At 44.9% G+C, this 25,761-nt stretch overlaps 2 protein-coding genes and 1 pseudogene across 6 annotated transcripts in view; 1 reads left to right on the plus strand and 2 right to left on the minus strand.

The window, feature by feature from the left end:
* The window catches only part of PDSS1 (decaprenyl diphosphate synthase subunit 1), a 41,499-nt gene extending 18,169 nt beyond the window's left edge, over nt 1-23,330 (minus strand). Inside the window, exons 1-6 of one of the 5 annotated variants that reach the window (XM_081820765.1) lie at nt 23,111-23,220; nt 21,280-21,382; nt 19,080-19,144; nt 18,536-18,656; nt 16,957-17,087; nt 1,239-1,380 (exon numbers count right to left, since the gene is read on the minus strand). In XM_081820765.1, coding sequence (XP_081676891.1) covers nt 1,239-1,380; nt 16,957-17,087; nt 18,536-18,656; nt 19,080-19,144; nt 21,280-21,312 — 492 coding nt within the window. In that variant the 5' untranslated portion in view covers nt 21,313-21,382; nt 23,111-23,220. Of the gene's footprint in view, nt 1-1,238; nt 1,466-16,956; nt 17,090-18,535; nt 18,657-19,079; nt 19,145-21,279; nt 21,383-23,110 lie in introns of those variants that run through there. The other 4 variants (XM_081820764.1, XM_081820766.1, XM_081820767.1 and 1 more) reach the window with 4 other exon arrangements.
* On the minus strand, nt 8,142-12,644 carry LOC145721464 (E3 ubiquitin-protein ligase Mdm2 pseudogene; annotated as a pseudogene).
* Nucleotides 23,331-23,364: 34 nt separating the features above from the next.
* Nucleotides 23,365-25,761, plus strand: part of LOC102730594 (protein nucleotidyltransferase YdiU-like) — a 37,392-nt gene continuing 34,995 nt past the window's right edge. The window contains exon 1 of the mRNA XM_081820771.1: nt 23,365-23,922. Within this exon, the coding sequence (XP_081676897.1) occupies nt 23,676-23,922 (247 nt within the window). The 5' untranslated portion in view covers nt 23,365-23,675. The remainder of the gene's footprint in view (nt 23,923-25,761) is intronic.

Here is a 25,761-nt window from a genome sequence, read left to right on the forward strand (position 1 = left end):
GCATCAGGCTCCCTGCTCTGCGGGAGGCCTGCTTCTCCCTCTCCCACTCTCCCTGCTTGTGTTCCCTCTCTCGCTGTGTCTCTCTCTGTCAAATAAATAAATAAATAAAATCTTTAAAAAAAAAAAAAAAATAAGGCTTTAGGACAGGCCCTGAAAACGGACAGTTGACTGCAGGGACATGTCATAAAGGTACCCGTGACCTCTCCAAAATGAAACTGCACCCCCCCACACCTCTTTTTTAAACAACCTTCTTTGATGTATGGAATTCTGCCAATAGGACACAAAACCTTTTAATTAAAAATCTGAAATAAAAGATCTGTAAGTGAGATTGCAGGACTTGATACACAGCAAAGTCATGTACCCGAAAGCAAAACCAGCATGTGAAGATAACAATTAATATACACTTCTTCTTTTTCATAAGGGCAATTAGAAAACAGGAGGGAACCGGGTACTATATGCATGGCAGGGAAGGTGAGCAGAGGGAAACTTTGTTCACGCTGATGTTTGGTTTGCCCTTCAAACAGGCAGAGCGGCCAACGGAGGTGTGTGCTGGGGGACGCCGCCCCTGAACAAAAGGCCTGCACGTCTTCCTGCTCATTCGCTCAGCGCTGTTCCCGTGGCTTTAAATCCCATGATTTAAATATCTTCAGGCAAAATCCCCATTTCCCCTTCAAGAGATGCTAATAAAATACTGGGGAAATATGCTTTAAAATACACATGTATGAACCAAACTCAATTATACAGCCTGTATTTAAAAGTGTATAATTTTCACAGTATATGCGCGTGTATTTTTTTTTACATATCTATATTTAAGATACATATATACACACACACACATATATCTTAGCTTTACTTTTTTACTTGCCATGATACTCTTGCACATGGCAGTCAATAAACGGTTAAAGAATTAAACTGAACCTGAGTTATCTGAGCCCCAAAGTAAAATGTATGGTTCCTCACAAAAATATGCTTTTTGGATAACAACAAAAATCCTTCTCCCTATAACCAAAAGGAATTCTATATAAAACTGTGAATAACCAGAAATACGAAGCTTATTTTTCTGTGGTTTCCTCTATTATCACATGTATGTACACAGACATGAATACTATTTTGGAAGTTGGAAGGCCGTGTCTGAGGAAGCACATTTTACTTTTTAATGAGACAAATCTGAAAAGTAAATGCAATCCAAAGAGCGCGTGAATGGCTAAGAAGATGAAAAGGAAACAAAAACACCGTACCTTCTGTTCACCCCAGATCTTATTAACCGTGTGTTTTCCTCGCCGAGAACTCGCATCGTCAAGGACGTCATCGTGTACCAGACTAGCAGTGTGGATCATTTCTGCAATTAAGGCTATGGAGCGCTGGCTTGCTTGCACGTCTCTAATTAACAGAAAGCAATGCTTTTTAACAGAGACGCTGCCTATAACCTTCTCAGCAATCATCTTGTGCAAACTGGACATCCGATCTAGGATAAAGAATTTTATTTCTAAGAGAAACTGTATAAACACTTTGGCTTCCCTACTGAGCCATTTCTATCATTTGGAGAACATTTTAAAAACGCGTGAGATACCTGGCCAAGATTCTGCTGTACGGACAGCACATTCAGGAGAATTTGTAGGATCGACAACAAAAAAGGCTTAAATGGCCCAGAAGTCTGGCCGTTAGGCTGAAGAATCGACTTTATGCCCTGTAATCATGATCTTGGGCATCTTGGGCAGTTTGTCCAAGTCAGGTTAGGAGTCGATTTCAGGGTAGCATGGGGGAGACAAGTTAAGGAGCATTGTGAAGTGTATTGAAGAACCAACAGTCACAGTGTTTAAAGCTTTTAACGTTGTGTTAAATGAAATGTTTAGGAAGAAGACCTCAAGAACCAAGACAGAATTTTGGTCAAAACTGTCTTCCAGGGTGCCTGGGTGGCTCAGTTGGTTAAGCGACTGCCTTCGGCTCAGGTCATGATCCTGGAGTCCCGGGATCGAGTCCCGCATCGGGCTCCCTGCTCGGCAGGGAGTCTGCTTCGTCCTCTGACCCTATCCCCTCTCAGGTGTTCTCTCTCTCTCAAATAAATAAATAAAATCTATAAAAAAAAAAAAAAAAAAGAAATTGAAACTTCTTGGGACACCTGGGTGGCTCAGTCGGTTCAGTGTCTTCCTTCAGCTCATGATCCCGGGGTCCTGGGACCAAGCCCCACACTGGGCTCCTTACTCAGCGGGGAGCCTGCTTCTCCCTCTGCCTATGTTCGCGCTCCGACAAATAAATAAATAAAATCTTAAAAAAAAAAGATATCGAAACTTCTCTTTTCAGCTCTAATACAATATTCGGGATAAGCACTCTTAAGAAGATACATGGGTGTGAGGTTTACGGCTTAAAAGAAAATGTGCCCCAGTTCCTTTTTAATCATCATCATTATCACTATCATCATCTATGGGCATTTTAATTTTTTATTTTTTTTAAAGGTTTTATTTATTTGACAGAGACAGAGAGAGAGAGAGAACACAAGCAGGGGGAGTGGGAGAGGGAGAAGCAGGCCTCCCGCCGAGCAGGGAGCCCGATGCGGGGCTCAATCCCAGGACCCTGGGACCATGACCTGAGCCGAAGGCAGATGTTTAACAACTGAGCCACCCAGGCGCCCCTCTATGGGCATTTTTAAAAACAAAATTTGGAGAAAATCAAATTGGGGAAATAACCAATGGAATTTTCTCACCCAGATACACAGGCCTGACTTAAATAAACACATGCCCACCAAATGTTTCACTTATTCCAATGGCTGACTTTTCAAATATCATCACGCTATCTCTTAGAGGGGAGAAAGTCAGAGGGATGTCGAAATAGGACTTTTTCTTAAAAAAAAAAAAAAATCTAGGGCGCCTGGGTGGCTCAGTCGTTAACCGTCTGCCTTCGGCTCAGGTCATGATCCCAGGATCCTGGGATCGACTCCCACATCGGGCTCCCTGCTCGGCGGGAGGCCTGCTTCTCCCTCTCCCACTCCCCCTGCTTGTGTTCCTGCTCTCGCTGTCTCTCTCTCTGTCAAATAAATAAATAAAAATCTATAAAAAAAAAAAAAAAAATCTAGTCTGAACATCTGTAAAAGATAGTGCCCATTCTCATTCCTCGCATCTTACAGAAAGCAATGAAAAATGAAGTGCAAGTACATTAAAGATGCTGGTATTTAACTAGACACTAAATCAGCCTGGAGAATGTCTTCTGATCTTGCTTTAAATATTATTTTAAAATACAGTGCTTTGCCGGCAACTCTCCGCTAAGATTTCAGAATGAAACCTCAGAACCTTCCAACTGCTTTTGGCCCAGAAATCACTTGTAAAGTGCTGCCCATTATTTATTAACCTGTCACAATCGTGACAGTTCTAAATCCTTCCAGATCACACCACGTTCTTCCGAGGTGGGAGAAGTAAAGCGGCAGATGGCAGGGACGAATTCTAACGCCATGCCGGGGAATGAGAAGATGAACGCTCCCAGGGCTTCTATGAGGGCTTTTGAAGCCCTCGGTGAGACACTCACAGCAGGAGGCTTGGACCTCAAATATTTTTCAGGTGAATGTGTTGGACCCTATCTTACTTGAGCTCAAACGCACAGGAAAATGTAGACACTTACAGGCATTTCATATAAAGGCTACCATTCAGGATATTTTCTCAACGGCGTTTTGGTCTAATACACACTGCCTAGTGGTGAGTAGCAGAACTTACCTTAAAGCAGCTGTGAGGGCCCCTAACGGTTCTCATGCCTTCCTAACGGGGGGCCCCACCTCCATTATCACAAATACGTCAGCAGACAGGAGCTCCTGCCCGGAGGTTGCCGGGAAATGGCAGCGCTCACTGAGACACTGGAGTTTTTATGATTTGAGGATATTAGAACAAAGACAAAGATTTCTTCAAGTATTTTGAAATTTCAGAGACCGGATGTACACAGAAAGGCCATTTGACATGGCCAAATTACTGACTGGTGCAATTGGGACTCTTGCACAGCACGTTACTTGGCACCGTGACACAGCCCCTACGTGGGATAAACATCGTCTTTTAGATGCGTTCTAACTGTATCTTATGTCCTTCTTCCCACACAACTACGCTTTAATGTGTGTTGCCTTCTATTGGGAAAAACTGCCACCGCTTTTCCACAGCGCAGCGTAATGGCTGGAACCAAAACTTACGTATTACAGAACACTCTCACACTGTCTTTAAGATGAGATCTCCAAAGTGCCAAACGGAGTCCTGCCTTCAAAAAGCTGGGCACCATTTCTACTTCCTACTGGGAGAGAGCTGACACACTTTCCCGGCTCCTGCCAGAGGTGCTAAGAAAAGCCAGACTAGCAAGACAGCATGAGAAACGGAGGCCCTGGGCTTGAAAGTTGGCTGTGTCCCCTGTACGTCACACATGCACGAGTCTGGGATGATTCGGCAGCCCCAGGACATTTGATTCTTCCCCTTCGTTAGACTTACAACAAAATTTTTATAATGGAGTATTTCAAGCACAGACAAAAATAGATGGAACAAGATAATGACACACCCCACCCTCATGTACTCTTTACCCAGCTGACACACAATGTAAGTAAAATGCTTGTTTTCCCTTATACACACTAACACATAATGTGAAGTCTTTTTTTTAAGATTTTATTTATTTTATGAATTTTTAGGGGTTGAGCAGGGGGAGCAGACGGAGAGGAAGAGGGAGAGAAGCAGACTCCCCGCTGAGCGGGGAGCCCGACGACCGGGGGCTCGACCCTACGACCCTGATATCCTGACCTGAGCCGAAATCAAGATTCAGATGCTTAACCGACTGAGCCACCCAGGCGCCCCTACATAATGTGAAGTCTTAAATTACACGTAAAACCCCCCAGTGTGGGAAAATTGTCTCTAAACAGAAATTCAAACCTTGTCAATCGATTACTTGGGTTTGGAACAAACGAGGGAAGCAAATTTAAACAGTAAATGTGGCTTCACTTTTAACAGCAGAGACACAGAAGTTTCTATTCTCAAATCTACAGAGGTTGGGCGCCTGGGTGGCTCAGTTGGTTAAGCGACTGCCTTCGGCTCAGGTCATGATCCTGGAGTCCCTGGATCGAGTCCCGCATCGGGCTCCCTGCTCGGCAGGGAGTCTGCTTCTCCCTCTGACCCTCCTCCCTCTCATGCTCTCTGTCTCTCATTCTCTCTCTCAAAATAAATAAATAAAAAAAATCTTTAAAAAACAAAAAAAAATCTACAGAGGTTGTGTAAAGAGCAGAACTCTCAAGCGGTATACAGAAGGCTCTATTTCTATTTCAAAATGTTCTTTTTGTCTCTTCTAACAATTCTAAAAGTAAGTGCTTCACTTTGTTTGTCAGGACTTTGACAAGCTCAGTGTTTCTTAGACATATATTCCTTGTCCACCATGTCAGAATCTGACGACGGGGCCCAGGAATCTGCATTTGTAAAAAGCACGCCAGGTGATTCTGATGCACAAAGTTGGGGAAATGCCATTCTTTCAAGCGGCGGTATTCATCTGATTTACCCTAAGCCACAATGGGAGCTTTCCTCCAGAAGGGTTTTGGTACCGACTCAGCCTTTGCTAATCCCCTGCTGCACTGCCTCTAAATCGTGGGCAAATGAAGTAAGATGGCACTCTCCTATTCTGAACATGACCTGAACCCTGGCGGGGTCCGTTCAAAGGTCTTACGGTATCGACTCCCCAAGTCTCTTCGCAGCCCAGGAGCAGAATGGCTCACCTGCTCACCTGTACAGTCTTGGGAGGGTGACCTCTCTTTCCTCTTACACTCTACATCCTTATGTGTTTTAAAGGACATGACTGAATACTTTATCAGTGTGGTACTGAAGAAACTCACTACTTAAAATGCAAGTAAAGTCTTTCTCCTTCTCCATCAAATGCTTCAGGATGCAAACCACATTTCCTAGTTGTTACCTCATAAAAGCACACACATTCAAGTTTTCAGTATGGTGAACAATATATCCACCTAGACACAAATCAGATTTTATCTTTACCCGTCACTGAACTGACTTGCTGCAAGTTGGGGTCCTTCACCTATTGAGACTGTGGAGTGTGTTCTGCTTGGCCCTCTGGCCTGCTCCGGTCAGGGCTGCTCGTCGCAGAAGAGGCCCCTCCAGAGGGAGAGAGAAGCCGTCCGGGCCCCTCCCCCTGCTGATGTGATACGATGTAATGCTGGGGTCTGTGCTAGTTTCTCGTAGCTGCGGTGACACATTACCAAAGACTAGGTGGTTTAAATCAGCAGAAACTCTCTCACACAGTTCTGGCGGCTGGAAGTCCAAACAGTTCCACTGAGCTGAAATCAACGTGTTGGCAAAGCTGTGCTCCGCCCAGAGGGGGAGCCCTCCGTCCCTTCCAGCCATGAGCAGCTGTCTGCAGGCTTTGGCCTCTGGCCACCGGACTCCAACCTTTAAGACCGGCATCTTCCACATCTCTCTGCTCCACCCTCGCACCATCACGCTCTTCTGTGTGCGCCAACCTCCCTCTACCCACTCTTAGAGGGAGACGTGGGGCTGCATTTAAGGCTCACCCGATCATCCAGGGTCATCTCCCCATTCCACGAGCCTTTACTTACATCATTTCTGCAAAGACCCTTTTTTGCTATATAACGTAACACAGGCTCCAAGGATGAGGATGTGGATGCCTTGGGTGGGGCCATTCTTCAGCCTAATGGTTTTTTACCTTCACTACCCTCTTGTTGGGGCTCAAATGTTTCCTCATCAGTGATCCAATTCTTGAAATACCTGCTTTTACTGCACCTAAGATCTCCTCTGTCCTCATTATTGATACTACATTGAAGTGTCTCACCTTCCACAGTGGTGGAGTGGGACCAAAGGGGTTCCTGACCATCTCTCACTCTCTACTTCTCCTTTGGCCTCATGTTTCTGTTTCCTGGCTTCTATCTCTGGCCTCTGCAATCTTGTTTCCTTTTCCTGTATTCCTGACGGGCATGTTGAGGATGCGACTGGCACGAACACCAAAGTTGCCTTCCATCTCAGGTACAGCAGGGTGCAGGAGGGATGCCTGTGAGCTCAAACTTGCTTAGCAGGTCACTACCCTTGGTTACTGGCTATTCACCTTCTGGAACCTGAACACGCATACCAGGCTCAGAGTGGCGTCTGTTTTTTTTCTTGGTTGAGAATGGTGGTTTCAAGCCTGATCATAAGTGTCAGAATTCAGGAGCAGTTCTAACATCAAGAGAAAAGAACTGACAACCAAGAGTAGCAGCTCCTGATATTTTTGATTTATCTCCGGATAGAACAGATGCCTATAAAGCTGCATCACACATGATGCGGTGTTCATGCTACTGTTTATTTTCTTGCCACTGAAGACACACTGCAGAAGTTTCAGGATCTGTGGCTGTGTGGAGAGTAACTCACCATACTGATGTCTTAGACCTGCAACTTACCAGGCTGGCTCTGCACACGGCTTTCTCCATAGGAGCTGGGCACTAGAGAATAACACATTGTTGCTTGTTTTTTTTTCCAAATTGGGCACAGCGAATGAAAGTGTGGTTGATTCCTTCAGTGATGACATCACCCTGGCATAATGGGTGCACGCAGCATGTTTACAAGCCTACAGGCCTCTTGCGTTCACTGATGTCCTCCTTATGCTTGAGCTGGACCTCACCAATGAAACTGATAGCCACCTGGTGATCAAAATCTCCTCTGCCTCAGCTGGTGTCCTTTATTATAGACTGTAGTTCAAGATTCCTTTTTAAAAAAATTTTGTTGCTTTTTATTAATTCTTGTTAATAGTCCATTTTACAACGACACATTCAACACTTCTGAGCACCTTATCCACTGCTGCTTTCTTTTTTTTTTTTTAAGATTTTATTTATTTGAGAGAGAGAGCATGAGAGAGGGGAGGTCAGAGGGAGAAGCAGACTCCCCGCTGAGCAGGGAGCCCGATGCGGGACTCGATCCTGGGACTCCAGGATCATGACCTGAGCTGAAGGCAGTCGCTTAACCAACTGAGCCACCCAGGCGCCCCTGCTTTCATATATTTATTTTTTTAAAGCAGTATTTGCAAATGTCAAAAATTCCCTACTATATATAATTGAAAGCTGGCTAGAGGATGGACAATATGGCCACAAACTTTTAGACAGCTGGTTATTTTCTTTAAGCTGAAGAAACACTTTTTTGTAAAGATTAAATCAAACCCCAATTCAGAATCTAAACAACCAGCAAGTATGACTACAAACTTTTCACAAGACGAGGCCATAACAACTTGCAGTTATCTTCATAAGCCAACAGATGCCTACACACACTAATCAGTATCTATAAAACCCTTATGAAAAATGAAAGTGAACTAAATGATGCCAGCAGCTAACCCTGGTCTGCCTGGAAGCCCGCAGGCTCCTGCTTTAAAGCCAGCGACAAGACTTAGGTCCCAGCGCTTTGATTCGCTCAATAAATTCTTCCTGAGTACCTCTCCATGTGTGTCAGTCAAGAAGAGGTTCTTGGCCTCATGGAATCTAGTTTCCTAGCTGATGCAGAGAAATTACAGGCCATTACAACAGGGGTTTTCATGCTGATGAGGAGCAGGGTGGCTAGCCTGACTCCCCTCCATGCCCCAGACCACCCACCATCACTAGTTGAGAAACCACTTAAGCCAACCTGCCACGGGATAACACACATGAACAGGAGGGAGAGAACAGCATCTCATGGCCCCACTAAACCGTGATATCCTCTCTCAAGTTGCATCTGTTCAATGCCTTGGAGGCTCCCAACTGTGTCAAGCTGTCCCTTAATACATGTACTGCCACAGAGGGTGGGCATGGCCATTCCAGAAACAAAAGCACATTCAGATGCGTAGCTCTGATTACCCAAACAGATGATATTCAAGTATCATTTCTTTTTAAACAAAACTCATTATTACGAAAATTTCAAAGATCCAATAATCATATTCTTGAAACAATTCTTAATCAAACATTTAAAGTTTTTATTTGCAAATCAGTAAATAATATGTGTGTACTAAACCTAAAAATTTAGACAATCAAGACAACATCTGTAATGCATAGGCACTGGAATGAAATTACTTGCAGATCTGAATGTTTTGTAAATAGCATAATCACTGCATAATATACCCTGAATATACAGTGTTTATAATCTCATTTTTACTAACAATTCTCTTCAGAAAGATTCTTAGTTCTAGTTGATTATAAAGCCCCAATTAATACAGCTTTACGCACTTCTGAGGACCAGTCTCTGGCGAAGGTGCTAATCTGTAGAGCCATGTTTCCTACCCTCATATGCCTATGTGGCTAAGTCACGTGTATGTGTGGTTTTGTTTTAAAGTTTAATACAATGTACTGCTAGTAACTGGGACACAGATTTGCTCTGCAAAATTATATCCCTCAGTTCTATTCTAAACTTACAGTCCAGTTGATTTTATTGTCCTTACTTGAGGACATAAAACTGTCATACATGGGAGAAAAAACTGGGACCTTAAATCAAAGTGGTTATTTTTATTACTTTGCTTAGTTTCTGATTTAAATATAAATCGAGATGTGAATGTATGTAGTTTGAGAGATACTTCAGAATTCTATTCTGACCCCATCTTTCTGGAAGGAAAATGATGCATCATTTCTGGACAATTTAGCAAGAAGTGATGACATTCCCAGCTAGTTTAAAAACAATCCTTTTGTTTACTGAATTTCTGGATTAGTCTATGAATTCACCAATTTCTAAAAGGTCTGAAACCTAGGTAACTACCAGGGGCCATGCAATGCAGCCCAAGAAGGCACTTTAAAATGTCTCAGAATGGTTTTCCAATTTAGGGAAAAAAACAGATTGCACTAAATCCTGAAATTAGGTGTGAAAAACGGCCTGGTATGCAGGTTAGACCCCCTAGGACAATTCCACATTGTCCTAGGGGGCCTTAAAATAGTTTTGTCTTATGGGTAAATGGTGGCTTTCTCAAAGACTTCTCAAATGACACCATTACCACCTATCTCTTACTAGACCAAAGGGATGGAGAATGAGAAGTGCATTTTTTTTTTTTTAAAGATTTTATTTATTTGTCAGAGAGACAGAACACAAGCAGGGGGAGAGGCAGGCAGAGGGAGAAGCAGGCTCCCCGCCGAGCAAGGAGCCTGATGTGGGACTCGATCCCAGGACCCTGGGATCATGACCTGAGCTGAAGGCAGCCGCTTAACCGACTGTGCCACTCAGGCGTCCCTGAGAAGTGCATTTTTACTTACATAGCACCAAATACAACTACCAATTTCTTTTTCATCTGGAAAGAGTATTTTAAGAGGCTCTGAAAGAGCACAGAAACTAAGGATTAGAAGGTTTAAAAGTATCTAAAATTTAAATATTAAATCTTTTATACAAACTCTCCTTACATTAAATAACATATATTTAAATGTCTTACTTCTATATTTTTAAATCAGATACTTCTCTAAAATGTAAGAAAGTGAAAATTATTTAAAATACGAGAGGTTAGGACGCCTGGGTGCCTCAGTCATTTAAGTGCCTGCCTTCAGCTCAGGTCATGATCCCAGGGTCCTGGGATTGAGTTGCACATCAGGCTCCTTGCTCAGCGGGGAGTCTGCTTCTCCCTCTGCCTCTGCTGCTCCCCCTGCTTGTGCTCTCTCACACAAATAAATAAATAAAATCTTTAAAAAAAATAAAATATGAGAGGTATGAGTAAAGGGTGAACTATATATCCATTTTAATTTTAACCCAATTTAATTACATGAAAACTCAAATATAAAATACAGTCATAAGTGAAATTTTTCTAAAAGGAAGCAAATATTTACTATTCCCCCTCCCAAAGTAGGTAAATTACACTACAGAGAACAAATCTACAGGTACTGAGATATTTTCTTGCTTTGATATATATAAAAAAAATTTCATGTTGTGTAAATTTTTAGTTATATAGTTAGAAATCTAGACTTCTACTTTTATAGATGTGTCCACTAGGGAAAATAGTTAGCACAATCATTTGAATTGGTTATCTACATACTGGACAGGGCTTATTCCTTTTCTTTAGCTTCTTTGCACACATAAAGCATGCCACAAGATGTCCTATTTTGCCATGAGCAATGCTACTGTTTTAGGTTCACCTTGGCAAATCACACAGGGTTCAGTGGCATTAAGAAGAAAACTAGAGGGGCGCCTGGGTGGCTCAGTCGGTTGAGTGTCCAACTCTCGATTTCGGCTCAGGTCATGATCTCGTGGGTCGTGAGATCAAGCCCTGTATCGGGCTCCATGGTCAGTGGGGAGTCTGCCTGAGATTCTCTCTCTCCCCCCCTCTAAAAAAAAAAGGAGAAAACTAGATTCTACCTTTTTTTTTTTTTTTTGGCTTTTGTTTTGCTTTGTGTTTTTATTTTGTTTTGACTTCTACTTGGCTGCTATTACAAATGAGGCTACCAGAAGTTGATGACTGAGAACAGTCTTCACTTTTTTGGGATTAGGAGACTTGTGTGATTTTATCACCATTTTCCTCAGCTCAGGACTCTCTGGAATCATTCACTATAGGTTTTTGTTTGTGTTTTTTTTTTTTTTTTTTTTTAACAATCAGAGACATCAAAGCTGCCTTCTCCTTGTGTTGAGTTTTCTAGTTTGGCTTTTGTAGGCGTTTTCCCTTCATCTTTCCTTTATCTTCAGGAAGCCAATTCTCACGAAGGGCCCAACATCTACTGCAATGAGGTGGAAGGGGATGATTCATTTCACTGCATGAAGCACGGTTCTAATAGCTAAGGAAATTTCAGGATCTTCTTCAAAAGCATCTGTATCACTCTCCCCTGTCTGATGCAGTTCCTCGATATTCGTCATCATCTGCATCTGACAGTTCTCGTCCATCTTCTTTAAGGCTACCATCTTCTGCATGGAGAGACTCAACTTCAAAGTCTACACTAAACTGATTTGAAACTGAATCCTGATCCAACCAATCACCTTGATATTCACTTACACCAGCATCCAGATCCGGGTTTGACAGGAGTCCCTGTTGATTCACTGCTATTGCTTCTTTCACAAGGTACTTCCCTTGTTACACACAGAGCAAGGTTTTCATCAAAGGAAAGAAAGGGAAATACTATCAGATCTATGACGTTCTGTCATTCACCAGGTGATTCATCTGATGTTCTTCTGCCTCACTCCCTGCTCTCCTTCTGGAAGAGGTGCGTGGTGGAGGCACCAAATCTGAAGGTGAAGGTTTCTCTTCCTGTAGCTCTTGCCAGGGTCTTTTTGATCACTCCCACCTTCCAGGTGACACCTATTTTCACTCACACATGTGCCTGAATTGGATGGTTCATGCTGACTGTCCACTACCAAGTTTCTGTAGAACCCTGTATCTATTTTCCTGTGCTCTTTCACAGAGCAGCCTGGCACTCCAAACAAGTCCCCTGCAAGATCCTTGGGGCCACACACAATATGCTGTTGCTTCTCATCATGTAATCATGTAGTTAGACTGGCCGAAGAGAAAACAGAACTTCTGTCCCAGGAGGATCAGTATGGCGTAGCACGTATCTCTAGTGCAGTGCTTAACCCTGGATCTGTGGATGCCCAAGGAGTCTGCTTTCATAGTCTAAGTGTCTTTTTGCACAAGGGCAGAGTTTAACAACTTTAAAAGCAATGGCTGTGGTCTCACCAGGGTCTGAGGTACTTACGGGACCAGCAGTAGACACACATGTGTCGGTACTGCATGCCCGCCCAGCTCAGGGTAGCAAAGTGCTCTACGTTGGTGATCCCAGGTACTTAGTTAGCTCTACTAGCCAGTGAATACAGCTGCTCCTCACCAATCGGGGGTTTTCTGCATCCCTAGCAGGGGGAGCGGGGACCTTCAAGGCTCCCCAGTTCCCTCCACTGGGCATGGGGAAACGCGACGTCCTGGACCTCGGCGACCATTCCACTCACAGGGCCCAGGCCACTGGGACGCTAGAATGCGCCAGGTCCGGAGAAGGAGGCTCCTGGCAGTGAGAGCAGCAGGACCTCAGTCAGAGGGGTTAGGGCTGTCCCTCGGGCTCCAGTTCTCGCTCCACTTTCCCTCCAGCCGCAGAAGGGGCGCAGCTGGCCCAGCGGAGCCTGATGCGTGCCCCCTGCTGCCCTCAAGATCCATTTCAGCAATGAGTACAGATACATCAAAGGGGCCATCTCCTAGGTTAAAAGCAAAAACGTTTCTTTGGGCACCAACTTCCCCATAAATTGCCACGGTAGTGGCTGGCTCAGTGATCTGGAACACACAGAAACCAAGAATGGCTCCACATTCGTGAATGGCCTCATCTCAGGAATCACTGAAGTGAGATGGTGCTGTAATGCCTATTTCGTTACCGTTTTCCCAGGGTAGGCTTTTGTAATTTCCTTTGTCTGTATTAGAATCATAAAAGTCACCTCCTCTGCATGTAGGATTTTTATCACACTGGGACCCTTGATATCGTCACTAATATGAAAATGGCATCTTAAAATCTGTGCCATCGGATCAAACGTCTGGTTCTGGTAACTGGACCAGTGGGATTCAGTGCCACTTGGCGACTTGCATAATCAAGACCAATACAACGTGAGCAATCCTGTTACCCCAATCATTGACAGCGATAGCCGCCTCCAGAGCTGGAAGACTTCCACAAAGGAACGACTGGGGCCAAGATCGAGGACAAGAGGAGGTCCTTTTGATAGGGCTGCTGAGCAGGGGTTTGGCCTGTTTGAGAAAGATCAGACCCTACAGCTGTGCTGTGTTCAGCGAGGAGAGCGATTTTACAGACATCTATTTATCTAAAGCTCATTTTTGATGTCGATTCTTTGATAAAGTCAGTCCTGCCCTACAGTTAGTTTGCTGAACTCTGGTGCACGCTGGGTTCTCTGGGAAGCAGACTCTGAAGTTTAAAGTGTCTGTCTCGGGAGTGTCCTTGGGATCAAGAGCCATGTGAGGGAGAGAAGGAAACAGGACTGGGTAGAGGGAGAAGTTTCTGTGATGCAGGCCCATCCACAGCATGCGCTGGAGCCAGAATGGCCCTTCATCTCTCAGTGCCCCCATGTGGGCCGGCTCTGGTGAAAGGATTTGCTGCAGCGGACGCAATCCTTGAAGAGGCTGATAACTGAAGGTTCTCTGCCAACGAGACCCGGTCCAGCACTGAGTCCTTCACTGCAGGAGGATCTAGGCAGCGCATTTCAGAACCACTACAGCTGTTTTCTGGACCTTTCAAGTCTGAGTCTTTTTGTTTGTGCGTTCCTACTTTACCTGCCCAGGTACTGTGTCATCAGGATACAGACAGGAAATATAAAGATTGAGTCTTAAGCTCTTCGGGGCCATACTGCCTTTGGAGAATATATTATGAGCTTCTGATATCCTTCCCCAGAAAAATGCAAATACACAAAAAATTCCGCATACAATTCTAAGGGACTCACAGACCCCATAATTGTCATGGACCTCAGGTTAAGAAGTCCTAGCAATCTGGTAAGGAATATTTAATGGACCACTGAAAAGTTTACTGAAGAAAAAAGGAAAATCAATAAAAGTTAGTTTCCCCCCTCGCTATTTCTTAGGTGCCTGTCCTATTCGGTTTTCCAAAATCCCCTCTAGGATTATTATTGACCTATGTAATAGACATTTCATAAACAAGAAGATGATGTCCGATAAGCCGCACAGAAGCTGTTAAACTTTGACTGTCAGACGATAAAGCAGGGATCTCTCAATTTGACCATCACCAGCGAGCAAGCAGATGAAGGACTGGAATGGGTTCTGGCGCCCCCGGGGCTGGGGGATACCTCTGGTGGCACTGGCTAGAACCAGAGGCTCTGTGGGGTCCCGCCCCAGAATCTATAGCTCCTTTTTGTCCATACTGTTCTAAGTCTTTCTCAGCAAGCAAAACCAGAAATGGCCCAGGTCTCCAGAAGCTCCCCCCGCCCTGTCCCCATGTCCCTTCTTGCTTTAAGAGGCACGGAAGTAACAGCTAGATATTTAGCCAATTAAGAGCCTGATTCAAAAGGGCTCTTAGGAAGCAAGTATTCTCAAGCAGTGGGGGCTTGGAGAGTGGTACCGTGGGATACTCCTCCACTCAAATGCACGCCACCATCGCAATTCTGCCTCTGCACCATGCCTTTGCCGAGGCCTGCTCCCATCACTTCCAGGAGAATGAGGCCGCAGCTAAAAGATCCCGGAGAGGGCAGTGTTCAGCTTACTTTTCATTTTATTCAAGTAAATTCTACCCCAACATGGGGCTCGAACTCACAACCCCAAAATCAAGAGTCACATGCTCTACTGACTGAGCCAGTCAGGCGCCCTTGAACGCACCTTTTTTTTTTTTTTTAAAGCTTTATTTATTTATTTGAGAGAGGGGGAGAGCGAGCAGGGGAGGTGCAGACGGAGAGGGAGAGAGAGAATCTGAAGCAGACTCCCCGCTGAGCGCAGAGCCTGATGGGCTCGATCCTGTGACCTGAGATCATGACCTGAGCCAAAATCAAGAGCTGGACGCTCAACTGACTGAGCCACCCAGGTGCCCCTGAACTTACTTTTTAAACTAGCAATGCCTTTGTTGTGTTATATTCTCCCATGTTTTCTGCAACCAAGTTTATACAGTTTCAGCAAGGCAAACTGAAAAAACCTGCAACCATGGGGATAACAATGGAGAGGATTTAAAGCAATGCAGGATATTTTCCTTCCCATGTCACCTCTGATGGTAATGAACTGTATTACACATTAATCTGAGAAATTAAAAATATAAACACACACTCTCTGTAGACCAGTGGTTCTCAACCAGGGATGATTTTGCTCCCCAGGGGACATCTGGCAATGTCTGGAGACATTTTTGGTTGTCATCAACTTGGCGGGGGTGGGGCGGGGGGTGCTACTGGCATCTGGTGGGCAGAGGCCAGAGATGCTGCAGAGCATCTGTGATACACAGGACAGCCCCCACACAAAGAATTATCTGGCCCCAAACGTCAAGGCTGAGAACCCTGCTCTAGATCATGTGAGATGTATCTCAAATTTGGCTCATTTCTGCTGTTCTGCCTCCCAGGTGAAGTGGACGTGGTCCCGAGGATGGTCCACGGCCAGAGATCCCACTGGTTGCTCCAAGTGTGAGCACTGTGAGCACTTGGTGGGTCTTGGCGGGGGTCGGGGGGGAGGCACCCTGAGGCGGTGGGACGTGCTGGGGCAGGGGGCACAGCAGCAGGGCAGAAGAGGCTGAGGGGAGCACCTGCTAAGAGGCGACCTCTGACACTCCCTGAGGCATTCCTAGAAGCGTGCTCCCCTAAGAAGAGGGAACATGATGCAAACGGTCCGCACTAGGGAGACGTAGTCCACATTATGGTGGACTGGAACTTCCCTCAGCAGATCAGACCACGTAAAAACAACAGCTATGAAGACAGTCTAGCAACGTGGGCAAGAGAGAAAACAGGGGTGAGTAAAGAATCATAGATACATATAGAATGACTGAAAACAAGAAGAGAGGACGAGAGGGAGCGGCAGAGATGGCTGCATAAGGTAAAGGGTCAATCTTTTTTTGTAAGATTTCCTTTAATACGGTTGTTTTAATATTTAAAAATTTTATACGTATTCAAAACACGGAAGTTGAGGACCAACAGTCAAAATTGCCTTCTTCTCCGAAGATTTTTCTTTGGCAAATTTCCGAAGGTCACAGGAAGGCAGACCCTCACAGCACGGCGTGCAGCTCAGAACCTTGTAACGATTAACCTTTGGACTAACGGCCCCGTGTATATCATGATTACATGTATGTACACACCCTGCTCTTCTTACTTCTGAGGGAGAAAACGAACTTTGGCTTTTAAAATTCTTTTCAAAATGGTTACTTGCAGCTGAGGTTGTTCTTCTAGGACATTAAAAAGTGTGGAAAGGGAAGATGCCCAGACCAGGTGACTTTGGGGACTCAAAGCCAGAAACTACTCACCACAAAGTGAATTCTAAGATAAATGCTACCGCTTCATCCAGGAACTAAATGGCAAGCTTGGTAAGGAAGATCTGCCAAATATCAAAACGACAGAGGAGTGAAAGTAAATAACTCACCGGGAATTATTATGATGAATATTACATGCCCGGGCCATTAGCACCACGATAACTGGTCGAAAGGCTTTTCCTTTTCCATCAAAGTAGTATTCAGACATTTCTTTAAGTTCGGTTGTAGATATGAGTAGTTCCTGAAATAAAGTTTCTCTGTGTCAATATGGCATCATGATAGCAAAAAAGGCAACAGGATTTCTTTTACAAAACTTTGATTTGATTTCAGTGTAGTTGCTTGTACTTTGTATACTCATTTCACTTGAGAAATTCAACACTCGATTGGAAAAGGTTCCAACACTGTAAGGCTGCCCTACAGCTGGGCCACAGGCGATGTCTGGCCCGCCCAAGTGGCCAAAGGGCTAGGGTGACCCCAAAGACTCCAAAAGACTCCAGGGAGGAGGACGAAAGCAGTCGGTGGCCCAGGGACCAGAGAGGAACAGGGGCTGGTAGCCGCTTGGGAGATGGAGGGGAGAAGACAAAGATGGGGAGCGTGGGAGCCAATGAAGCAGGAGTTAAGGGTGTGACTGGGGTATGGAGGCAAAGCCGTGTATCAGGAACAGGAAGGGAAGATGGCGGCCGGGAGGAAGCAGGGATCACTAAGCCTGGCTCAGCCAGATATGTCAAAAGTTCACAGAGGAAGCTGAAGACATGGTTTGCCTGATTGTGAGGAACTTAGAACTGAGTTGGGGAGATAAATTTTTTAAAAATATAAAATGTTCAGAGTGGTAACTTGAGCAATGACATAATTAAATGCAGTAAATTTTTTTTTAAGATTATTTTTTAATTTATTTGAGAGAGACAGAGAGAGGGAGAAGCAGGCTCCCCGCTGAGCAGGGAGCCCGATGCGGGACTCGACGCCAGGACCCTGGGATCATGACCTGAGCCAAAGGCACATGCTTAACCGACTGAGCCACCAAGGCGCCCCTAAATGCAGTAAATTAAATTAAATGCAGTGAAAGTTCAGAGAAGGGAGAAATCAGTGTGGGCTAGAAAACCAAATATTTAATGGAGGATAGAAGCTTCGACCTGGAATTAAAGAATAAGTAGGATTTTGATTCATGAAGAGGTGGGAGAGCCTTCTAGGTGATGGACTTGTGTTTGTTGTATGTGCCTCTCAAGGACTTGCTAGAATGAATCACAGCTTATGTCCCAAAGCAATAGGAGCTAAGAAAGGCCCTCGAGGACGCTCAGCCAGGCTGAGGTGAACATGCTACAGCGGGGCCAGTCTTTAACTCACCAAAATACTGACCTCAGTGCCAAGCACAGTAATAAATACAGAGGTCACAAAGAAAAAAAAAACCGCCCCTGCCTTCGAGGAGCTCCGTCTGCATGGGGAGAAGGAACACAGTAACTGCGATACGCAGCGGGACAGGTGCTGGCCCTGAGGTAAAGCGTGGCTCTCCCGGGAACACAAAGACCAGCGTGCAGATGGGCGCAGGCAGACTTGTAAATGGCGACCAAGCAGGCGCCCAGGCACTCATGAATCAAGTTTGCGACGGCACTGGATGTATCTGAAAACCTGCACCGTCTGTTCACAATTCTCAGAAACCAACATTATGTCCCAGCACATTCAAACCTAGCTTACCTTTCTAATGTCCTCATACAGACCGTTCAAGTCTCTCCAACCGAGTTTGAAGGGGTCAGTGTATTTCTCCCCACTCTGTGTTTTGCTACAACAGCATGCTGCCGACGTCGTGTGATGGAACCTGGGACAAGCACAAATGCACACAAGGTTAAGTGAGTTTTATTAAGTGAGATAATTTTGTTTTTTAGTAAGAATTATATACACTTCTACTTGCTGGAAATTAAGCACGAATCCAAAATGGTCATAATTTAGAAAAACACATAGAATTCTGTTCTTGCTCAACAATACAGCAATAGTTTATTTTTATACCCAGGACCTTGAGAACCCACAAAATCAAAGACTAAACTGGTTTACGGTGTTCTGGGTTTAAATTTTATTACATTCCCATTTTTTAAAAAGGCAGAGGTCACACAGAGCAGATATTGTGGCACTTAGTTAACCAAAATATTCAGTTTGTTGGACTAGCCCAGCACAATTTAGAATAGAAATTTACTGGCAATATGGCTTATAATTTTAGCAGTTATAACACAGATCATAAACTTACCGTGACATACTATACCTATGTGGAAAAGCAGATGTTAAACTCTTCACAAGATTAAAATAGGACATCTATAAAATAAAAGTATTAACAAACCTGTAAGAATATTCATGAAAAATGTGTTTATAATGCCAGATAAATAAAAACATTCATAATAATCATAGAATTCATAATAAATATAATCTTTATATTTTTTTATAATCTTTATTTTTTAGTTGTCCCTTTGTAGGTAGATTGCAAACTTCAGGAAGATAATAAAAAATTTCCTTATTACAAAAGCAATATTTATCATTACAGAAAATATAAGGAAGGGCGCCTGGGTGGCTCAGTTGGTTAAGCGTCTGCCTTCAGCTCAGGTCATGATCCCGGGGTCCTGGGATCGAGTCCCGCATCCGGCTCCCTGCTCAGCGGGGGGCCTGCTTCTCCCTCTCCCTCTGCCTGCCACTCTACTTGTGCTCTGTCAAATAAATAAATAAAATCTAAAAAAATAAAAAAAAGAGAAAATATAAGGAAAAAAACACATCTGTAATCTATCCTTTTCTCCAAAGGCTAGTTTCCATATTCCTATCTAGCTTTCCAGACCTGAAAAGGTAGTTTTAAAACAATTTCCTTCCACTTAACTAAGATTAGTCAGGGAATAGTAAAGATCAGTGTTATTTACATTCTTTTACATTCTTAAACGAGTTGAAAACAAAGAGTAATCAAGCTCCCCCAAGCATCAAAACAGATAGTGAAAAGGAAAAAGATTTCAATGTTGAAGAATGAATTTACATTTATACGTGAACACTACCTATTTTAAATTATTTTTCCTAAACATACTTGGAAAAGCTACTTCTTGATCAGTAATATTAAAAAACAAGCAAGCTCAGTGGCACGTTTTGAGAATATTAGAGATCAAGAACAACAGAAGATTACTAAAAGATTCAGAGGTGGTGGAGAGAATTATTAGTTCCAAAGATTATTGAGCACTACTATGGGCCAGGAAATGTGATAGGCACTGTGGCCCAAAGATGGAGACCACCAGTCTTAAAGAATGCAGGAACACAGTCATTTCAAAAATTACTAATTTACGGGGCCCCTGGCTGGCTCAGTCCGTGAAGCATGCGACTTTAGATCTCAGGAGTCATGAGTTTGAGCCTAACCTTGGGCACAGAGGTTACTTAAAAAAAAATTACTGATTTACTAATTTAATGTGGTAAGGGCTCTGTATTTGAAGAAGGGTTTTGTTGTTGTTGTTGTTGTTTTTAAGATTTTATTTATTTGTCAGAGAAAGAGAGAGAGAATGCAAGAGAGTGCACATGCAGGGGGAGCAGGCAGAGGGAGAAGCAGGCTCCCTGCTGAGCAGAGAGCCCGATGGGGGCTGGGGGACTCCTGGGGCTGGAGGACTTGATCCCAGGACCCTGGGATCATGAACTGAGCCAAAGTTAGCCAACCAAGTGAGCCACCCAGATGCCCCTGAAGAAAGTATTTTGACAAAAAGGATGAATTTAGCACAAGAAAAATAAAACGAATCCACTCTATTTGTAATAAAGTCTTACAACATGCTTTTACACTATTTGACCCTCACAAACTACTTGTTTTTATACAGCTGGGGAACTTGAAATTCAGAAAAGTCAAGTCTGGGTGATGGGCATTAAGGAGGCCCCTTCAATGGAATGAGCACTGGGTGTTATATGCAACTGATGAACCAGTAAATTCTACCCCTGAAACTAATAATACACTATATGTAAACTAAATTGAATTTATTTTAATTTTTTATTTTTTTAAAAGATTTTATTTATTTGACAGAAAGATACACAGCGAGAGGGGAACACAAGCAGGGGGATTGGGAGAGGGAGAAGCAGGCTTCCCGCGGAGCAGGGAGCCCGATGTGGGACTCGATCCCAGGATCCTGGGATCATGACCTGAGCCGAAGGCAGACGCTTAACTGACTGAACCACCCAGGCGCCCCCATGAATTTACTTAAAAAAAAAAAAAATGCTGAGTAAGAATCAAAAACTGACAAGTGATTTGGCAGTAACAGATGCACACCGGTTTCTGTCCTATTGCAGGATTTGTTAATGTTACCACAGGTGAAGTTGGGAGAATGTACATATATCAGGAAACAGAGCTGCGTCTGAGGGCAGACGTGGCTTTTATCATTGTTGCTCTTTGTCCCCAAGGATTATCAGGCCCTAAGAGACTTGAAGTAACCAAAGACACATGCCTGAGGTAGACACCAGAAGGCTAATGTCTTCATTTATGGTGAAAATAGCGATGACACACGAATCAGCAATATATGGCATTGGCATCATCAGTGCAGTCCCACCCTGTGGTCACGAAAGCAGACATGGAAAATAGGTGAAGGGGATCAAGAGTACACTTATCCTGATGAGCAATGTATGGAATTGTCAAATCAGTATATTGCCCACCTGAAACTAACATAATACTGTGCATTAATTATACTGGAATGTATTTATTTTTTTTAAGATTTTATTTATTTATTTGAGAGAGAGGAGAGAGCGCGCGTGAGCGAGCACAAGCAGGGGGAGCAGGAGAGGGAGAAGCAGGCTTCCCGCCAAGCAAGGAGCCCGATGTGGGGCTCGATCCCAGGACTCTGGGATCACGACCTGAGCAGAAGGCAGATGCTTAGCGCTTAGCCGACTGAGCCACCCAGGCGCCCCTATATTGGAATTTAAATACATTTTAAAAAAGGACTGTCAAAGAAGTATCCAGTGCTATTAGATGGAGGGTGCAAACATCTCTCCAAATAATGCCTTCATCTGTGATGCTGGAAATATTGGAAGTCTGGTTAGAACAGTACTGAAATGGATCCCAGCAAAGCCCTGAGACTCTTTGCCCCTATTCTCTTTTTACTAGCTGTTTGCTGGCCCTGCTGCTATTCTCTCTGCAGGTGCCTGTTCTGGATAAGTTGTGATATGTATCCACCTTGGTATAAAGTAGACATTTATAAATGCTACATATTTCATATAGGTAACCGATGTTTGAGGAATACATGGGAATATGAAGTGTCCCAAAGCCAACTGAAATAGAAGAGTCCAAATTCAATAAACTTTAAAAAAAAAAAAAACAAAAAAAACCCTGAGTCTTGTGGATGAAAGGGGAACACATCATAATTGCTATGTGACTGGAGAAGTCTCTAAAAAGGACAGTGAGTCTACAGATTTTGCTCAATTATCCCAAACAGTGCTACCCTATAGCACTTTGAGAGTCAATCACTACAAAGTGCAGTTAAGAATCATGGAGCCACAGAACATGTCACTTTACAGAGGCTAAACTGGCCGGAAAGGGAGAAAAATGAGGTCGGGCCCAAGAGCTGTAGAGGAGAGAGTTAAGTAGTCACGGTTAGTGCTGAGATTCTGACTCAACTCAAGAAGCCACATCCAAGTTCAGGGTTTTTCTACTTGTGACATCCTCAGGCCTTTTCTTCCAGTGCCCTTCCACCCCGTCCGGGCGGGGTCTCCCGGGGAAGCAACTACTGTACGAAAGAAATGCGTTGCACCCAGGGCCTTAGCCCTACATACTCCCCACAAACGGCCTATTCCGAGCCCACCTGGATCTCAGGGCGCCTTTTGCTCTAAAATCCTAATTAAGACCTGTCCTCCTGAAGCCCTGGCTGAAATCCGAAAGGAAACAGGTGCAGTCGGGTCTCCAGGTTTCACTGGCTCCCTACCCCAGGAGACAGCCTGACTACTCCACCCACCCCCCGACTTCCCCCAAGGCCTGGCTCCTCACCGCTCCCTCCCCAAGCCCCGAGGCGCCCGGGTCCCCGGGACCACGTTCTGCAGTCTCGCGCCGGGCGCCCCTGCTTCAGGCGGGCGCCCCTGCTTCAGGCAGACGCCCGGCGCCCACCGCTCCACGTCCCCCGGCGGGGCTCGGGTCCCGGCGCCCAGCCAGCCCGGGGTCCCCCCGCAGCACAGCCCCGCGGCCCCCAGCCCCGACGCACGTGCCGCTAGCTCCCACTCATTCCCGCCGCGCCGCTGTCATTGGCGCCGTGACCTCTGCGCCCGGCCGCCGCGCGCGCCTCGGGGCCTCACCTGAGCGCCGGCGTCTGCAGCCGAGGGCGTCCCGGGCGGCCCCGCGCGGCCGGGGGAGCCGGGCCCGGGGCTCCGGGCCGCCGGCCTCCAGGAGCAGCAGCGCCGCCAGGGCCACCAGCCTGAAGCCATGGTCCGAGTCCGAAAGCCGCGGCGGAGCGCTGGCTCCGCCTGTGGCCCGGCGGTCCGCCTCCCGGGACCCGGAGCCGGAAACTTGACACAGGAAGAGCTTGGGCCCCACCCGGGCCGCCGCTTCTGGCTCCTCCCCGGGCTGGCGCCGCAGGCGCGCTCCCGGGACGGCCGCGCGGAACCTCGCCCCCTCGCCTGCCCCGAGCTCGCGGGAGCCGCCCGTCGCCCCGCTGCCGGCTGCGGTACCGGGAGCGACTAAGCGGGACCTTCTGTCTGGGCGAGCCGTCTCACCCGAGCCCCTGCCCGCCGCTCCGGGGAGCCAGGAGCTCCAGCGGTCGTTGCAAAAATGGACCTTTGGGAGAGCGGCCGGTAACAAGAACTGCCACGGCGCCCAGACCTCCAGTCGGGCAGCTCTTCTGTTGTGCGTGTTTAGTCAGAGATGACTCAAAGAATTGGGCTCCTGTTTTGCTGCCTAACCCGGGGGCTCCCGTGTCCGCCGCTGTTTCTCTTGGGCGTGACCTGCCCCGCCGTTGTCGGCTGCTCCCTGCTCCCTGGCCTGGAAGGAAGTGCCCGCCTTTGGCATCTTTCCAGTAACGTGTCGCACTACGAGCTGGGCTCTTGTGAGGCAGAAGCTAAATTAGCCTTGTCTCTCGACTTTTGGACTCTGTCCTCCGAAAACCTTATAGGTACATCGTGGCATAGTTTGGCAGTCTTGCTCATATCTGGATGGGAGTCCCACTCGTGGGTGTACTTAGCTGTGTGAAATTGTTTAGTATTTGGTAATGTTGGACATATTTGCCAGCCTTGGGGATACTGGAATATGTATGTACAGGATTAGTACCTGACGTGGGTTAGAAAGACCTCTCCTTGGTTCTATAGCCAGATCTACTCTTATGGTAACGAGAAAGCGTACTTATAACAAATCTGTGGTGCACGCAAACAGAGCCAGGGAGAGAAAGCGTAGGCGTGAGGGATACAGAAATGAAAGAAACTTATCTGTACTCAAAAAATTCACCTTTATGAGGAAATAGCAAATAGGCAACTGCAATTCTCTAAAATTTTTGTGTGTTCTTTTGAACCATGCTTTTTGCATTGAAAAAGTGAAAGTACCCGTGGTATAGCTGAGCACATGATTTCTATACTTATCTTCCAAGTGTTGTTTTTTACTGAATAAAAGGATAGAATAAGGTTTGTTAAAATAAGCCAAGTTTAGGATTTTTTCCCCAATCTTGAGGACTATGATGTAAAAAAAAATGTCAGGTGCTTTACAAATAAAGGTTGGTAGTACATATCTGTGGCTTGATACAGGTTTGTATATTAAGAAATATGCCACAGCTAGAGTTTGCCATAGTAAAGTGTAGCAATAAACACTTGCATTTACAGTAATCCTACAACTTAGATATTATCATTTGCCCCTTTACACAGATAGGGACACAGGAGGATTTATATGTCTTGCCAAGCTCACAGTTGGCAGATACGGCTCTACCAGGCCATTTTCATTTAGAGATAGTTTTCCCTGATTAAAACAAAACACCTAGCTCTTAAAAAGATGGCATATATGCAAGGCTAAGTAGGGAAAGCAGATGAAATTTGTGAAGGTTTCCAACATTATAGTATAGCTACACTTTTGATAAGCTATATAACCTACCAATAGGTCATGCAGAATACAAAGTAGTTCTTTCGACCCAAAGAGGCCAAGCCTGTGTCTAGGAAGTTAAAACCATTGAGCTGTGCAAGTAACTGCCACAGAACAGACCCCTCTGTGCACAGGCTAGGAACAACTTGGGTCTTTTTGACTGTACTTATATGAATGAAACGACCAGTATTGACTGATAAACATGGAGTAAGTGTGTAATTGAAAGCATTTTCAAAGTTGTTATTTCAATATTGGAGAGTTGACTGTACTTTAATAAGACATTTTCTTTCCATAGTGATACTGTTCGAAACAGGCTCTATGGTAGGACCAGGTTTTATAGCCAAGGAGAGATTATATATATGATACTATGTATAGGTGTATACCATGTCTTGATTCCTATTACTGCCTGAAAACGTCTCATCCTCATGTTATCAGATAAATGATCAATGAATTATCAAGGTCACTGTGGTAAGAACGTTTATTGAGAGAAGAGTTTCAGACATCATTAAACTGAAAGATTAGCGGTTTTTGTGGATTTCATATTCTTAGGCAAAGCTGAATGCTACAGAATTTAATTTTGGAATTACTGATTTCTCGGAGATGTTAAGATAAAGACTTACTATGCATCTGGAATTTTGTCTTGGATTGGGTTTGTAGTTTATGCTGATCATTTGGTTAAAGTGTAACGAGGGTGAGGGCTGGGGACCTCTGAAGCAGTTGGCCTCTTGTTCCACAGCCAATGATTAAATGTATTGGCTGATAAACTACCTTGCCAAAATGTGAGTCAGTCAGTACAAAATCATGGGTATTAATGAACAGTATATACTGTCCGTGCTCTACTAAAATGTTAGGGCATCATGATGAGTGCATAAATTATGATTTAGCCTAT

Source organism: Leptonychotes weddellii, chromosome 5, assembly GCF_054177405.1.
Source record: "Leptonychotes weddellii isolate Sample4059 chromosome 5, ASM5417740v2, whole genome shotgun sequence".
In the NCBI taxonomy this organism is placed as follows: domain Eukaryota; kingdom Metazoa; phylum Chordata; class Mammalia; order Carnivora; family Phocidae; genus Leptonychotes; species Leptonychotes weddellii.